Genomic DNA, 18,495 nt, shown 5'->3' with positions numbered 1-18,495 from the left:
ATGGATCAAGAGACAAACATTATCCAACCTTGACTACCTCCATATCCTTCCACGAAGTTCTCATAATTTTGTTTAGGGCAAAGGAAAGCCAATTTGGAAGTTTGCATGTCAATAAAAAATGAGGTGGCAGACCACACAGAATAGAGTTGACAAACACAAGCCTCCCCGCAAAACATAGATGTTGACATTTCTAACCTGATAGTTTACTTTCAAACTTCTTAACATTAGGCTGCCAACAAATCTGAATAAAAGAAAATTCAAAAAAAGAAAGCCATGGTATTAGATGGGATATGAGGGATGACAAAATAGCAAAAATGCCAACTTCCAACACCTGGTGTAATCATCACCAACGTAAACGTCATTAGCCAAGAAACGATACATCATCCACAAAGTGCAGAGATGAACTTGTTACTAGTCTAGGCTTGGGGAATTTTCTGAAATTAATTCAAGCTTCTTTGAAAAATGCAATGTATCCAACAATAAACATGGATGCCCAAGACGATAAATAGAGGATATTTACTTTTGTTTCTTGCAAAAGTTATAATTTCAGTGTCTTTATTAAAGATGTAAAAGAAACTAGTTGTGTTCATAAAGATCTGAGATGTCTTTCTAATCAGTGCCTTTGCCTGAAATTCAAGCTCTGAATATTGCCATCTAGGCTAATCTTGGACATAGCTATGATTTGAACAGGTTGATCTTCACGGAAATAGCATTGACCTAAATAGATCTAGGCTTGATTTTTTGGGCCTAGTCTAGATTCATTTAAATCATAGCTATGTTCAAATGGATCTAACCATCAACCACAAAGTGTGTTATCATCCCCAATGGGTGTGTCATCATCAACCACTTTGCTTGGTATTGGCAGTGTTTTTGGCTTCGTTTTCTGATTTTGTAAAACTCGCTAGCATTATAGGTTGAGTGGTCATCGCATGGAGGGGAAAGTGGCTAACACAACCCCATTTTTGTATGCCACTGCTATGAATTCGGCTGACGGCCTTGTGGCAAAAACATGAATCGTCTCAGCACCCTGAAACCCCTAGGTGGCACAGTATGGCATCAGTTATAAGTCCAAGAGGTGATGCAATGTCTTAGTATGCTATGCAAGCTTTCAGTTCAACGAAAGTGATAGTGAACATTGGGCCTGCACTGACCTTCGAGACCCCTTTGTATGTGATCGTGCAGCCTGTTTGTCACAGCTTTTATCACAATTTCTTGCCCTTCTTGTGTGCAACGGTGATATATTTCTTGCACATTCACGTTTATAACATTCTTCTCTATACAGCTCCTCAATGTAATGCACAAGGATAAGATCTAGGCTAACCATTGCAAGGTGTTGCGTGAGTGTCATATCCCTCGGGCAATTCCATCTAAGGACATGTAGAGTGGCATTGTAGTGTCTCAAACAAAGATTGAATTGCCACGAAGAGACAACATGATAAAATTAATATTGTTGTACAAAAGGGGCAATAGGCTTGCACAACCATTCCAAAGAAAAGGGTCGACTCATGCCAAAACAAACAAAGCAGCTCAAAAGGAGTGTGGTAAACAAAACCCCTCTCATGCAGAAGTGGCATAACCTGGAGGACAACCTGAACGACATAGAAGCCACAAAGAAAGAATGGGTGGACTGAAGATGTAGCTCAACATCTCAACATTGTCAACTGAAATTTGGTGAAACCTACGAAAGCAAGATGTGATTTACCTAGTAAATAAGTAAATTTTCAGTGGGTTTTTCAACCTCCATGTGAATCTAAACTGTAAAGACAATGTATTATACTCACTTCGGTAGCTTCCAAGTGACAAAAATGAATGATATCAGAATGTGAAAATTTTACTAATTAGTTATCACAAAGAAATTAGTAGCTTAACCAAAAAAGGAGTTATTGCAACGTAACCAATTTTGAGTAGTAACTAGGTACTATAACTTACCTTGATCACAGAAAATCTGTCAGGTTTCACTTCAAACTGCTCAATTCTACCAACTATAGTTTCTAAGAGGATCCTCATTTTGTCATTATAACCAAGTACAATCACCTACAGAATTAATAAAACATGTTAGCTTATATATAACAGTAAGCTCATGAAAATGTATCTCTAATCATAGCTCAGACCAAATACTGTAAAAAATATTCTTGACAGCAAAAGAAGAATAAAGAAAATGTTCAAGATTTATTCAGAACTAGATTTGAAGAACAAACATTATGCAAATTATATATCATATATCATCAGACCAGTAAGCCATTGACAGCGTCAAGAACAGCGTACAATTGTCACTCATATATAAGTTCAGAAATTTAGAAAAGTAAACTAAAAGTAAAATTTCCCTGACCCACTCAACTTCAAATCTGGACCAGAAAAGGTGTACTAAAAGTTTAAAAGTATAGAATGATTCATACTGATCCACCACCAAAATAGCAACATTCTCTAATAAATCATTATAAGAAGAAATCTAATAATGATAAAAAATAACTTGAGCAATATTCAAGTGAGCACAATTTCACTTAAAACACAGAGCACACTAAATACAAGTTTAAAGAATGCAAGATTTAATACAGTAAATCAAACTTTAGTATAAAATGTAAAATATCACTTCCCTTTATATAGCAAAAATGGAAACCTTGTAAGAAGAAAAGCTCCCTTCTGGTATAAAAGGGCTGGAGAGGGGAGAATACACAGAGGAGGAAGAGAGAAAGGAGGCAGAGAAAGATTGTCTCGTAAAACACCAGCTGCAGCACAGGTCAGAGTCTAGGATTATTAGAGACCATTGGCTTAGGTTATAAAATATTTCAAGTTTGATCATTAAGAATCAAATGGCCAATGATGATATTTTCCCTAATCAAAGAAAATATAATAATTATTCTGTTTGGTTCAGCCAATGATTTAAAAAAGCACTTGGGCGCTCGCCCAGGAGCTTGGGCGAGGCAAGGTGAGACCCAAGCGCCTCATATATAGGTCAGGTGGTACGCTTCAATGAGGCACCGCTTGGGCGCTCAGCCAAGCCTAGGCGTCGGGTGCTTCAAGCGAGCGCCCGGTTGACATAAGGCAACCAGGTTCAATTAAATGTGCATTGGTTGGCTCGATTGAACCAACTTACGTACGCAATTACCTCAAAACCTGTGCACGATCCCAACTCCCAACCCTAGCGTGTGCTTTCTCCCTCTGCCTCTACCGTCGACAATTTCTCCCTATGCCTCCATCGCCGATGATTTCTCCCACTGCCTCCGAATCTTCCTCTATCGCTGACCAAGTCTCCTCAGCTTCCGCTGCCTTCTGCTATCTGCAACTCCGTTGTTGCTGCTTCTCACCGCTGCTTCTCTTCTGAGTTATGACTTCTCACCGTTTGTTTCACTAGGTTATATTTTTTTTATCCCTTTTAAGAGTTAGACTCTACCCTTCTAACTGCTGTTAACAGTAAATAATATACTGTTAACAATAGATTATTAATTACCGCACAAAATAATGTTTATTTATTAGATTAATAATTTTTAGAGTGCCTCGCTTCGCTCGGGCAAATGCCTAGCGCCTCGGCCGTTTTGAGACCTTGGCGTCTAGCGCTTTTTAAATCCCTGGGTTCGACTTTAGTGGTTTCTTTCCATTCTTTCCTTGACACAATGGATGAAAACCTAACCAAAGTCATTCAGTTGCACATCTTTTGACCTGAAACTGGACCTGTCAGCCTAATAAACCAAGCTGAACCAATCCAAACACCCCAGTAATTATTCAAATGCTGATCTAGTTTTAGACTTTTAGTTACCTGTTTGATCAATGTGGTACTCACAGCATAGTCTACCAATCTATATTGCCCAGAATCAATGAATAAGACATACATGCCAGTATCGATCTTTCCTCTAAAACGGCCAAAAGGCCCTGAAAGCAGGTGGCACTTAGTAAATTGGAGTATAGTTTGCAAGAGAAAGGATCACAGGGAGATTGGAAATTATGAATCTCAAGGATTTCAGTATGCTGTTTTAGGAAAATATGGGTAGAGATTTGCCATTAATGTTATCATTCCTCAGAAGGAATAGTAATTGATTAATACTTTTAAAGTAGGCCTCTGTTTGGTAATTCCTTGTCAAAAGATAAATTCTCTATGATTGGAAAAGAAATTATTTCCAGTAATTAGGCTTTTTCCATAGATTTGTCCTCAGCAATGGTCAGCCCATCCAGTTCTGGTGTGATTCCTATCTTGACTTCTGAACGAAATGAAAAGTTAATACACTTCTTCCCAATTAATGCAACAGAAATAATCAGTTAGTTGGACGCCAAAGAACCTATATAAAGGTCACAGCAGAATGATCTCATAGCACATACCATAGAAATAAAACAGACACTGCCAAATGGACACAGCTGAAACAGAGCCAAGGCTTTCTTTTTGTGACGTAAAATTCAGAGACAAGACTTGAGACATCATAAGAGCAAATAATCAAATTAATATTAATTAGAAGTTAGATCTATTACATGCTAATAAATTTGGCAAAACATAGTCGACACAACTGAGTACCCATTTCAATTCAATATTAGAGATAAATAACTAGAAAATTAGTTCATCAATAAAAAAATTGTATAAATCACTAAGATAACAACAGAGGCATCGATTGAAATTGACCTCAAATCCAGTACCCGTGTCGCATATTGCATAATAAAGACCAGCAACTTGGGCATCATATGCTGAAATTAAGGATAAGCTCATATGTTAAATCTGATATTTAGGGCTAAAACATAATTCAAGAAATGACATTAAATATGACCAAGCAACTCAAAATTGAAATACATTTTGTAAAATTGAACTGAAAACATGAATAAGAAATTCTAGGCAATTGAGAAGCCAAAAGACTTACAACAGATTATTATGAAATGCATTTGCTTCTATAAAAATTATCATTACTAATAACTAACAAATGAAAATAGAGGGGTATACTCAAATTAAATTTGCAAGCACTCCCAACTAAAATAGATCCGATCTTGAAGAAACCTGCAATTTACACTTCAGTAGAATTCTTTTGGAGAGAAAGTGGTGACTTCTAAGGCAAAAACTTGAAGGCAAGCACTGGTAAAAATCTCTGACAAAGCTTCAGTTCCATTTTTAGTGGACCCCACTTTGGCATGCAGTTAGGTAGGATGTTTAAGAAAGTTTTTTTCCGAAATTGCCTCCATTTAGAATTATTTCCCACTCTAACCTCAAATAAAATGCAAGACTCGCCTCAATTTTTTCCAGCCTGGCATGTTGGGCAATCCACACCATAATTGATGGCCAAGTTCTAAATCCCAGGTATCAGACCTGTACCTATTTATGGTCAGACCAGCATACTGATAAATGGTATTATGGTACACTAGTTTGAACCATGATACCAAGAAGAAAGTGGAAAGGAGGGTAAAGGAGAAGGAGACAGCGAATAGGAATAGGAGGAGAAGTACAGAGAAACCAGGCCAGCCAATGACAGTGGTTGGGAGGTCTAGCACTAATGCGAGGTCTGAGGAGAAAAGGGTACTCTGCATCATCTGGGAGATAAATGCAAAGGAAAAAACTCACCGTTTAAAACTTATGACACAGTCTGTTTTAATTATAAAAAAAAAAAAAGACCAAACCAGACCACCCAAAAAAGGAGGTGTTCCATGATCTGGTCCATGCCCAGACCAAATGTGAGTTCCTTGATTCATGGTGGTTACACAGCTTGACAAATTTGTCAATTTAAAGAATGCTTAATAGTTAATGCATAAATGAACCATTCTCTTGAATAAGAGTTCATTTGGAACATTTCTGTACACCCAAATGAAGTGGGAAGAGAAGGCTCAAAATGAAGTGGCAGTTGAATTGTCTGATAAGTAGCGGCTCAAGTTATGCAAAGCAGTTTATTACAAAGTATGCAACTACTAAAGAGTGAGCCTTAAAGCTCAGGAGAGTTGTTTGTAACCTTAAACCTTTAATTAACCCTCAATGCCTCAACCACCCATTTACTCTCTCTCTCTCTCCAAAATTTTGAAAAACAAAATTGCACCAAGTCCTCATTTACATTCCTACCAAAGACCATGCTCATCAACATTATTTTTATTTTTCAAACAAAGCTCCATATTCTACAAAAAGGAATCAATTAACCTTCCAATCAGTTTAGAGACAGACATATACATGGATCAGCTTGTTAGCACAAAATCAGCTAGCACCGGAGAAGAATTGCTAGACTTCTATCCAACTCAAGTTTCCAAAACAAGAGCTGTCATACCATGAGTGGGGCGTCCAAGCTCAGAAGGATATGTAAATAAGATAGTTGAAGCTCAATAGTTTACAATTTAGAATGCTTCTAGGTTCTTTCTGTGAGCCTTCTCTCATCCCATATAAACTGCTTTGCATTTGGAAAAACTAATGAAAAGCCCTGAAGACAATTCCAAGAGAAAAAACAATAGCCTTTAAACCCCTTAAAACGTGTTCATCTACAATACATAGCAACAAAGTCACTTTGACAAACTGCATAACTGGAAAGTTGCTACTTAAATCAAAACTTTGTAGACCCCACAAGCATATCAACCATAAGAATGAAAAGAATAGGAAAGAAAGGATCTCAATGTGGCAACAACCAGCATCCTTTCCCAGACCACTATTGACCAAATGAAACTAGAATTGTTTAGCATATCAGATCTATTCAATCCCTCTGCCCATGTAAAATTTGTTCTCACTGTAAAGTGTAAACAAACAAAACCATTAGGCCATCCAAATAAGTATGGCCAAGATATCTACACCGCTTTGGATGTGTGACAATTAATAAGTAGAATGTAAGAAAAAATAAGCTTCAAGGTCTAATAAACTTATAATAAAAAAGTGCATAAATGTAAATATTTAAAAGAAAGGCCGCTCAGTGCACGGGGTTCTTCCTATTGCAGGATTTGGAGAGGGTATATACATGCAACTTTACCCCAATAAGTAGAGAGGTTGTTTTCACGACTCAGTCCCTAGTCATCCAGGTCCCTCTGGAGCAAATTTACTACTATACAAAGTCTCACGCTTAAATGTAGAACAGTTTAATTATTCCAAATGCACAAGCTTACCATATTCATTCAGATAATCCATTAGCAACCTTGTAAATATATCAGTAAGAACTTCAGCTTCAGGAGAGAGGTTTGACTGTGGGCAGTTAAAATCAATTCTGATGTAAGCTTTAGGTGCAGAAAACATGGTATCAGGTTTATACCACAATCTTGAGCAACGTGACTTCCTTAACAGAACTGGAAATTTGACCTGATAAATACAAACATTAACATTCCTTCAAAGAAAAAACAGATCAATGATTTGTTAAAAGCTTCATAGAGTTAAAGTGGCGGTACCTTCTCTTGAACATTTTTTATTGCCAAATCAGATGGAATGAATATATTTGGTTTTGGAAGTTGTAGATTCACATTAGGAGCTTTTGTTATCCATTGCTACAAAAAGGAGACCAAAAAAACAGCAATTATTCCTTGAAGCAAAACCAACTTGGAATTTCATAATGCACTCAGTGGGAAGAAAAGCAACGATACGAAACGATAGCAAAATTGTTAAGCAGTCACAAAATCAAACCTTGATAGTAGATGACGTGACCTTTTCAACACTATAAGGCGTACCATACCATGGTTCAACTGAGTCTGTATGCTCCTCGAATGTTTTAGATTCCCAGAATATTCTGGAAAAAAGTTCAATCTATCTATCATTAGGGAATGTTAAATACTCTAATGATAATGTTACTGCAATAGGCAACAGCAAGAACAAAGTACAACATAACCTGAAGAATATGTGCCTATGGAGAGGAGAAACTTACATTAGATCAAGCTATGATCCAGGTTTGAAGTATTTTATATGTCAATTGTGTCATTCATTGCTGGCATTCCAAACAGTATAGGGTGCTTGTGGCACTCAAAGGAATGGAAAAAGAAAAGAAAAAGGTACATGAAGAAAGAAAGAAACTCAGATAATGAAACTTTTCAAGTCCTCGAATGCGGCATGCTTCATAAGTGCAGAAACAAATTGAGAGAGAAATTCGCATACAGCATGCTTCCAATCCCATCCACAAATAAGAGCCAGAAACAAATTGGATGGCAGATTCCTAAGTCCGGTAGAACAAGAATATAAGCCATACTCCCTTGAAAAAATGCTGAAAGCAAACTTCAACATCCGGGCAAAGATTCGCTAGATTATTGGGAAAAATGCTGAAAGCAAACTTCAACATAATGCAGTCAAGGTGTTCAATGCATGTACATGACACCTTTTGATTCTTGTTTTCCATTGTTTTCGGTGTTTTTGTGTTTTCTCGTAGACATGTACGGGACAAAAAGTACTATCGTCAGCCCCATTATGCTTTGTCAAAAGTGTTTTTGCATTTTGTTTCCATCATGTAAAACTCAAAAACGTTTTTGGTTGTGCAGCATCGCGCAAAGGGAAAAATAGCCAAAAAGAGCCTCATTCTCATGTGCCACGACCTGATTTCTGGCTAACGGCCTTGCGGTGCGAAACTTCAGCCATCTCAGCACCTTGGAACCCCCTGGGTGGAACCGGGGCGGATGGAGCCTTGGGTATATATTTGAGGGATGATGCCACATCTTTAGTGTGCTCACTTTATGTTTGACGAAAGTACTAAGTGAACATTGGGCCTGCATCCACTTTCAGAACTCCTTTCGTGTGTGCTCGTTCAACCAACTTTCGAGAACTTTTTGTGCCTAATAAAAGCTTGTTGTTTTATGTTGCTTGTGATCCTGATTATCTTGCCTTTTTCGTGCACGACGATGGCATATTACCCACACGTTTGCATTGCTAACCTTTTCTTCTCTGTGCACATCCTTTGTGGACTGCACAATGTTAAGCTATAGGCTGACCCTTGCGGACGAATATTGCTTGGGTATCACACGTCTTGGCAATCCCAACTAAAAAATGTGACAGTTCAAGCAAAGATTCACTAGATAAATGAGTGGAATACAGACTGAATGAAAATATATCTCAATGTCCTATCAGAAGCACTCGATGGATCAGCTTCGACATCACATCAAAAAAATGTCTGTGGCAATATAGTGGAATAGATCAATAAGTTTGGTGAATTGATACATGTGTGACAGTTAAGAAACAAGTTGTCAAATTATCTCATGATTTCTAACAAAACTAAGACCTAAAATTAGGAAAGTTCCGATCCTACATGTTGTACACTTACCAAAACATGCTACAGTGCCATTAGAACATGTGCCATTTCCTAGGGTGGGCTAGTGTGCTGAGAAAGCCAAGGGTTTTCATCATGCAGGTCATATAGAATGACAAAGCCTCTCAAAACCACAAATACAACACCACCATAATTTAGGTTAGCAACCAACTAGGGCTATCCCAATACAACAAAGGGCAAGCCTTTACATTAAATAAAATAATTGTAAAGATAGAGAGAAAAGATGAAGAAAAAGAGAGGACTTACAAAGAGATCTTGTCAACAACTTCAGTTCTACCACTAAGGCCTTCAAGGCCTTTACTTAGTTGTACTAATATGGCCTATAAGACTTATCCTCCCCTCTCCTATTTCTATACATGTTATGATTAAAGAGTGGCATAAATTCATAAAAGTTGAGGGATGGGAAGTTGTCTCCACATCCCTAAAAATCCCCCGTTACAAGACTTGACACTTCAATATTACGAGTGCTATCAAGGTAACACTTATCCAAACATAAACAACACCACAATTGTGACTCTTGGACTCTAAATTAGAACTATAAGAGCCTTTTTAGTAGTGCCTTTGATACAAGGTTTCAAATCTCGACCATATTATCCAGCACAAACTGGTATTTACTGGTCTGACCAAGTGGACTACCAGACTAGTAGACCTAGAAAACTCCTGCTAAAAGAAGTCAGTCCTATTAAGAATAAGAGTAGTCCCAATTGGTTTTAACCAAAAGTGGTTCAGTGTCACCTAAATAAAAAAGGTCATCTTTTCTTCCGCCTAGAATTGGGTCGCATTACAATATCACGTGGGGCCCAACTACCATCAAATCAAGTGCATAGTTGGGCATGCTGATGACGGAGATTGCCATCAGAAATTGGATGCTGACAATGAGTACACACCATCTGGCCCACTAAAATAGTCAAGTCTGACCTAAATAAAAAAGGTCATCTTTTCTTCCAGCTACGATTGGGCCGCATTACAATATCAAGTGGGGCCCAAGACCAACACATCCCGTGCATATTTGGGCATGCTGATGATGCAGATAGCCATTGCAAAATTGGACGCTAACTATCAATACACACCAACTGGCCCACTAAAATACATTGGCGTTCATTAAAAATGAAGGTTGGCCCAATAATCAAAAACAAACTTTTAGAAAAAATGGATTTATCTTCACTGAAAAAGGTGTCTCATAAGCTAAAGAAGTGATCTTTGACTGCCAAGATCAAATATGAAAATCAAATTGTCATTTTTGAACTCGGATACTCAGACCACTTAGTAGTAACCCCTTCAAATCTTCAAGATGGTCCAACCATGGTTGTCTGATACCAGAATAGGAATAATTGATCCCAAAATTGATCAGATCTGAGTTAGGTAGGATTTGCATCATAATAAATAATAATGGCTTTTTCGACATGTTCATGAACCATTTTCATTAGGACCAACACGTCTAAACATGAGGAACAAAAATTGTGCTAAACCCATCTGAGTGACTAAGGGCAATAAAAACTAACAAAAATCACAAACATAAAAGTATTGCATGTGTCAAATTAGAATTATTTTTCAAGATTGCATGCCAGTTGGAGGGAGTAGTTTACACTCCAATAACTATGAAGTTCAAGATTACTTAAATTCCCTTCACTTAAACATTTCTTATTATTTGCTCTGGAGATATTTACATCAATTTAAAAATATGGTTAAGGGGAAAAAGAAAGCATTCTTTCTCATCTGATTGCTCCTCTCCTTCTGTCTCCCTCGCTACCTCTGGTCATTCCTCCCCTCTGCCACCTCATCTCCCTCCTACAGCCCTTCTCTCTCCACTCCTCTATCATGTCATTCTCTCTCCGCTTTCTCTTTCTCCGATAACCTCTCCTTGTGTCTTCCCTCACCTTCTATCTATCTCTTCCTCTTGTAATTTTAAATCCTTTACCATCAACCGCTCCTCTCCCTCCAACAAGGTCTTCCTCTAGGAAGGAATTCAATTTAACTACAGGAACCATACCAATCCATCACTGGACTGAAACAGGTGTGGTCCTATCCGGCATACCATGAGTCAATACACAGGAAAATAAAGCAATACTGTCATTCTCTCTCCACTTTCTCTCTCTCTGATAACCTCCCCTTGTGTCTTCCCTCACCTTCTATCTATCTCTTCCTTTTGTAATTCCTTTACCATCAACCACTCCTCTCCCTCCAACAAGGTCTCCCTCTAGCAAGGAATTCAATTTAACTACAGGAACCATACCAATCCATCGCTGGAATGATACAGATGTGGTCCTATCCGGCATACCATGAGTCGATACACAGGAACATAATGCAATACTGTTGGGGAAAGGAGAGGACAGAAGGAAGAAGGAAGCGCAAGTAGGAAGAAGAGGAAGAATAAAGAAAAAGGGAGAATAGGAGGAAGGAGCTGGCGACAGCCGCACAACTAGCTTGCTTGCGGCACTGAATAAACTTACAGCTCCTTGCAAGGAGTTGCTACGTGCCCTAGTAACAGGTTTAAAGAAAAAATGTTATTAATATCAGGGTATGCCGTACCGAGCCATACCGCCCGGTATGGGCGGTACGTACCGGTCCGACAGGTTTTCAGTACGCGGACCGATTGTTACCGTTCCGAGGTACTGTAGTACTGTAGCAGTGCTACGGTACTCGATACACTTGGGTGTACCACTTGGTATACCGTACCGTACCGGTACCGGGCCCAGGTCGAAATACCGGTACGGTACGGTATTGCGAACCTTGATTAATATGTAGCAAAACAGATTGAATCACCGAGTTTTGCGCAGTCTGCCTCACATTGATGTTCGGACTGGTAAATAACAAAAACATATTGAACCAAGAGAAACTAAGGACACTACCCATTGGTCCACTTATCTTCCTCTGGTCATTTTCACTCCTACAGTTACTTCTCCGTTGCTCTTCTTTGTCGGTGTACTTCATCATATTAATGTAAGTTTTACTTTGATGATCTCACATAATACTTTTATATTATATGTTTACCTTGACAATTATGTTGGATAAACTATTTCATGTTGTTATAACAATTTATTTGGGTTTGACTAATCTAAGTATTTAAATTTTAGTATTTTACCAAGTGTTCTTTAATTTGAATAAATATTTATGTTTATAATGTTGGTTTATGTTATTTTTTAATCTAATTCTATATACTGAGGTTTTGTTTTCATTTATGAATAAGATTGTTGTTTTTTATTATTTTTCTATTTTAAGGTTTCTTAATATTTTCTAATACTAAATATAATTTTGAATTGTTCCAAATATTTTAAAGTATAATTTAATTAACATATGATTCAACCAGTCACCCAATGATCAGGTTGCTTTCATGTTTGGTTCTAATAAGTAATAACTATATGCTTGAAACTATATTTCATGTGGCTTATGTAACTGGAGAAATTCCGAGTAAAAGATAGTTCAAACTTCAAAGAGTACAAACAAGTATAAACCATGGAATGCTTTATTTCAAATACGTAACAGAATATATGTAGGGGCATATATTTGTGTCCTCATCAAGGCATTGAGTCTTTGATTATAACATAAAAAGTTCCATGTGGCTCTAAAATACGAATTCCACATGCATGTAACTAAGAAAATGATCATCCAAAATCACAAATGTCATGCTGCTTATGTAACTAGAGAAATGACACAATAGGAGGTCGTTCAAAGAGGACAACTAGATGTAGACACTATGGAATGCTTTATTTCATGCATGTAACAGAAAACATGTATTTCCACATATATGTACTCTAACAAAGTCATTGAGCCTCAGATAATAATTCAACACTAAAAAGCTAAAATTATACCTGATATTTTCTGGAGTCAACTCATCCAATATCTTCTGAATTGCGCTTGGGACAAACTTTGATGGCAATGATGAGGCAACTAACCAATCCTCAGGTGGAAATATCTGCATAAATGTGAAAAAACCGGGAAAGATCTCAATCCATACTTCAGTCATCAAACATGAGTAGTAAATATTACAACACTTGACAGGAAAAACAATGAAAGGAATTCAAGCTGCAAACCTTACAACATGTCACAGACCATTAAGTGGAAATGTTCATTCTAAGAAACAATGCAAGTGATGCATTAGATGTTGGCAATCAGATTATATATGAAATAAAAGCTTTTACAATATTATATGAGAATTGGAAAAGTTCCCCCTTTTTTCTTTCCAGAGCTACCTTTGTAGTGAAATCTTTCCAGAGTTATGCAACCATATAAAACCAAATACGAGCCATGTCATGCATTCTTCATGGTTGAGTGGGTATTGATATGTACAAAGCTACACAACAAAAGATTATCTTGGTCATGCTTCCTCCTTCCTCCTCCCTCCCCTACATCATCCTCCTCTTCCACCTTTCTCTTCCTCCTCCCCTTCCTCCACCAACACCTCTTCTTCCTTCCTCTTCCTCCTACCTCCACCACCTCCTCTTCTTTCTTACTCTTCCTCCTCCTTCCTCCTCTTCCTCCATTGTCTCCTCTTCTTCCTTCCTCTTCGTCCGCCACCTCTTCTTCTTCCTTCCACTTTTGTACATATCGATGCATTGTATTGTCACGGACAAGTATATAGACTAGGTGTTCAATATAATGTTTTTGTATATCTGGGTCAGTTTGGTTTTGCTCATGTCTTAGATGGCATATAGAGGGCTTGGCAACCCCATTTTGATTGGCCTTTGTGGTCAGTTCAGTCTTGTACTCCTAAAGGCAAACCTATCCAAAAACAGGCCATCCAAGTAGCCATGTTGAATATTTCCTACGCATGCAGAGCAGTGCAAACTATCAGTCGTCTCAACCAAGGTCCGCAATACCGTACCGTACCGGAGTTTCAACCTGGGCTCGGTATCGGTACGGTACGGTATACCGAGCGGAACACCCAAGTGTACCGAGCGGTATATTCAGGCGTGCCGAGCTACAGTGCTGCTACAGTGTCGGGCCGGTACGTACCGCCCGTATCGGGCGGTACGGTCCGGTACTGCAGACCATGGTCTCAACACCCTAAAGCTACTTGGGTGGCACAAGGCTGGTAGCGTCTAGAGCTAGTTCATTACCTAGTTTAGCAAAAGGTGTCATGGGGGCACTTGCGGGGACTTTTGGCCACAATAGATTGCCTTGGACCCTCAATTGTACGATCATTCAGAGCTTTTGAGAAGTCTATCTATGTATTTTGCATTGTTTATCAAAGTGTTTGCCAAAATGTTGGTCTGTGTGATCCCAAGATAAACGCTTCTTCTTACCTGTCTTCTCATTTATATGTCCTTAGGAGACCCTAAGAGGTTACAGAGAAGCTGACCCTTTGCGGACAAACACACAAGGGTGTCGTACGACTTAGGCAAAACCAACTAAGTCTGTGACCAGTATATCAATACATCGGTACCAATCAATACATACCAATTCGGCCTGGTGCTAGACCACGATATGAAATTGCAATCCTTAATCAGCAATAGATCGAGATTTTCAATTTTAATTTGTGGTTTACCTCTATGCGGGGCAACGTCGCCTCTCTTCTCGGGCGACATCACCGAGGTGACGTCGCAAATTAAAATAAAATTGCGACGTTGCAGGGTAAAAATATAAAATTGCAATGACGCCCGAGTCGACGTCACAGATAAAAAAAAATATGCAAGCGACGTTGCTCGACAAGAGAAGAAAAAAATAATAATCTTCGCTTCTCTCCGCCCCGCGACGCCGATGCCTCTTCTCCGACGCACAAATGAGAAGTCGCCTACAGACGAGGAGAGCGGCGATCTCCAAGTTCTCCCTTTTTTTTCCTATTTATTTCTTCCCCTTCTCCCTCTTCTTTCTTCTCCCTCGGTCACCGTCGACGATAACGCCTCAATCGACGACGATAACGCCTCAATCATCGACAATAATGCCTCAATCAACGGTACCGCTCGATAGCAGGCGGTCCATGTACCGACCTACTGACGGACGGATACGTACCGCCCTATATGTACCGCTCGGCACGGGCGATATCATTCGGTATTGCAGACCTTGCTTAAAACAACCTTAGACTATCTTGTGACCCATTGTGAAGCTCAGGTTTATAAAAACATATTATGAAATAGAATAATAAAATACTATTTCTTAATTTATAAAAGATGTAATTTCACATTTCACGGATTAATGTTCATTAGAACTCCCATTGTCAGTTGGCTATTGGAAAACAAACTGTCAATGTTCCAACCTTTACAACAGAACAAAAAGAGGGAGAAGATAAATGAAAAGAAACAAAAATCAAAAATAGAGAGGGCACAGACTATTACGGTTAGAAAGGGCAAATCTAACTTTAACCACTCCATTCAAATAGAGGCTACAAAAGGAGCAAAAAATTCCATTTGTTGGTGAAAAATCAGAATGCATGTATGTAGACATGCCAGTGATTTAAAAAGGCACTCGGGCGCTCGCCTAGGCACTCGGGCGAGGTGAGGCGAGGCCCGAGCGCCTCGCTTCATTTCCAGGCGGCGCGCTTCAAAGAGGCGCCGCCTAGGCGCTCGCCCGAGCCCAGGCGTTGGTCGCTTCAGGCAAGCGCCTGGGTTAAACCAGGCGTCCGAACCAACGTTTTAGGTATGGTTCGGTCACGGTGCTTTAGTTGGTTCAATCGAACCAACTAAAGCACCGATATCAAAACAACTTCCCCAACCCTAACCATGCTCGTCGTTCACACTACTGCCACCGCTGGTCGTTGCCGTTGTCGCCGCTCGCCGCTCTCGTTGCCGCTGTCGCTGCTCGCTGCTACTACTGCCGCTGGCACTGTCGTCGCTCCCGCTGTCGCTGCTACCGTTGCCACTATTTCCGCTCACCGCTTCCGCTTCCGCTCCCGCTCCCGTTGCTCGCTACTACCGTTGCCAGTGTCTCCGCTCACCGCTTCCGCTCCCGCTGCTTGCTGATGCCGGTGCCACTGTCGCTGCTTACTGCTCCCGCTGTCACTGCTGCTGCCGCTGCCACTATCGTCGCTCGCAGCTACCGCTCCCGCTCTTCTCAGTCAACACCCTCGGTATATAGTATACTGTTAACAGTATATGTATACTGTTAACGGTATACTAGTAACAGTATTTATATTTATTAGATTAATAATATATTATTTTGATTTTAATACTATTAATTTTTATTTATTTGAAATTATTGTACCTTAGATTTTCTTAATTTAATAGCATATTTTTATTTAAAATTTTAAATAATTATATTTATTAATTATATTATATATTTTTTATATTTTAGCGCCTCACTTCGCTCGGGCCAGCGCCTCGGGAGTTTTTGGACCTTGGCGCGTTTTAGCGCCTAACGCTTTTTAAATCACTGAGACATACACATTCACAAGCTAATTAGGATATGAAATGGTAAAATCTATTTTTAGTCTCTGTTCACAGTGCAACTACTCAATGAGTAAAAAGCTTCAACAAATGGCATCAAATTGGAATGCATATATATAGACATGCACGTGAACACACCAATGCAGTCACACACATACAACAACGGACACACATAAAACAATTTTGCAAGGTATCGATTATTGGCCAAAATGGACATGCATAGACACATGTATGTATGTGCATGGTTTCAATTATTAAATGAAAATCTCATTCAAAAGAACAATAAGAACCCAAAAAATGAGGTTCCCAGCAGAACAATGTATTTTATATGGGCTTCGCTTTCTCAGACTAAACTGTAAATCTTTTTTAACAAATAAATAAGAACATAAAAATTAGTTTCGTTGATGACTTTTTTCAAACCAAACAAATAAAATAACTAAACTATGATTTGGTCTATTCCTTCATACACTGGCTAGGTTTCATTCGACTCTAGGTAGTCCACAAATATGACTACTCAAGACACGGTCAACATGATTCATATCCCTATTTGGATGACAGCACCAATGTTGGAGACTAGCGAGAAGAAGAAACAGGTTTCCAGACACATAGAGAACCCTCACTTTTTAACAAATCAACAATTGCATGATTTCTTTAATCCGGTGAGGAAACTGAAGAAAATAAATGGTCACTGGAGGTCAGCAAGATGTAAAACATACGAGATAATGTTTTTTTTTTGTGATATGGCTTCTTTCTCCTGGCAGAACACTGGCCATGCCAAGTGCCAACACATATCACAGTTCAGCATGCTGACACGTTGTGTTCCAACAGTCAACCAAAACCTGCCATGCTGTCCGAATCATAAACCTTGTATTCATGTACATGCATAACCTTTTTGAACTTCAAGCATCTTGAATATACATAGAACCTCAGTATTTTACCACCACTTTTGGCTAAAGAGATATGAACCCTGGCTTTGATAACAAAATGATAGGATCTAACACCTGTGTTTTCTTACTTCGAGGAAAGGATACCTCCAAGAGAATAGAGGAGAGAGATAGAAGAGAGAGGGATGAACAATAGATAGAGTAAATTTTATAATGCAATTTGTGATGCCTCAAGGGCTTACAAGACCCTTATTTAAGCTTCTAAACCTTCCTATCATGTTTCTGAGCAATTAGGAACTGAATTAGAGCTTACATGCTCATAAGAAAAGTTTACCTCAAATCCCCAATAAAACCCTCTAAAACTAGTATCTAGAACTATATAAATATGAGTTTAACTAGGAGAATAACTAGCCTAACCAAGTTTTTAGATATTAAATTGCCTTTAGATGGGCTCTAGTGGTCTTCCAAAATATTTCTTTCTTAATAATAAAAAAAAATCCAAGTATAATCGTAACTTGAGTAGAAGTAGGACTCCCATTACACAAGAGGGTGAGTCAGAACTTAGTCACATCTTATCTCAGATCTTAACAGAGGTATTGACTTGTGAACAGTCCATATTGATGTCTTTTGGCTTAGTGTCGATGTTGGGACCCACTAATGGGGACCGTCCAAGAGCAGAAAGGCCAGTAGATAAGGATGCTTACGATTTAGATTATAAAGTCATAGCTTATACAGAGTCTTCTGGGTTAACGAATTAGTCCCTTAATCAGTGATATTTTGCTTGTAACATTTTTTGCTCTGAAATAATTTGTGAGAAATACATGCCTAAAATTCTTGATGACTGATACCCACATTTCATATCAAAACATCAACTTTCCAACCAATGCCAAGATATCAATGTAGCTATTGAGTCATAATGATTGCTTAACACAACGGCTCACACTATCACCGAAAATTGTCATAATCTTTCTGTAACATAACTAATAGACCCAGAAGGTCTTGCATGGATGCGATTTGCATTGAACAGCGAGGTAGTAATAGTAATTCCAAATAAATTTGTATGTACAACATTCAAATCATGAGAGTTTGTCAAACATTTAACAAACGAAAGGCAAGGCCATC

At 38.7% G+C, this 18,495-nt stretch overlaps 1 protein-coding gene across 1 annotated transcript in view; it reads right to left on the bottom strand.

The window, feature by feature from the left end:
* Positions 1 to 18,495, bottom strand: part of LOC135631733 (insulin-degrading enzyme-like 1, peroxisomal) — a 50,399-nt gene that overhangs the window by 9,916 nt on the left and 21,988 nt on the right. The window contains exons 14-19 of the mRNA XM_065139548.1: positions 12,980 to 13,083; positions 7,547 to 7,649; positions 7,315 to 7,410; positions 7,039 to 7,228; positions 4,607 to 4,668; positions 1,930 to 2,034 (exon numbers count right to left, since the gene is read on the bottom strand). Coding sequence (XP_064995620.1) covers positions 1,930 to 2,034; positions 4,607 to 4,668; positions 7,039 to 7,228; positions 7,315 to 7,410; positions 7,547 to 7,649; positions 12,980 to 13,083 — 660 coding nt within the window. The remainder of the gene's footprint in view (positions 1 to 1,929; positions 2,035 to 4,606; positions 4,669 to 7,038; positions 7,229 to 7,314; positions 7,411 to 7,546; positions 7,650 to 12,979; positions 13,084 to 18,495) is intronic.

The sequence above is a fragment of the Musa acuminata genome, chromosome BXJ3-2 (assembly GCF_036884655.1).
Source record: "Musa acuminata AAA Group cultivar baxijiao chromosome BXJ3-2, Cavendish_Baxijiao_AAA, whole genome shotgun sequence".
NCBI classification, from domain to species: domain Eukaryota; kingdom Viridiplantae; phylum Streptophyta; class Magnoliopsida; order Zingiberales; family Musaceae; genus Musa; species Musa acuminata.
Note: the sequence above shows the minus strand (reverse complement) of the source record. Positions and strands in the feature narration are given on the sequence as shown.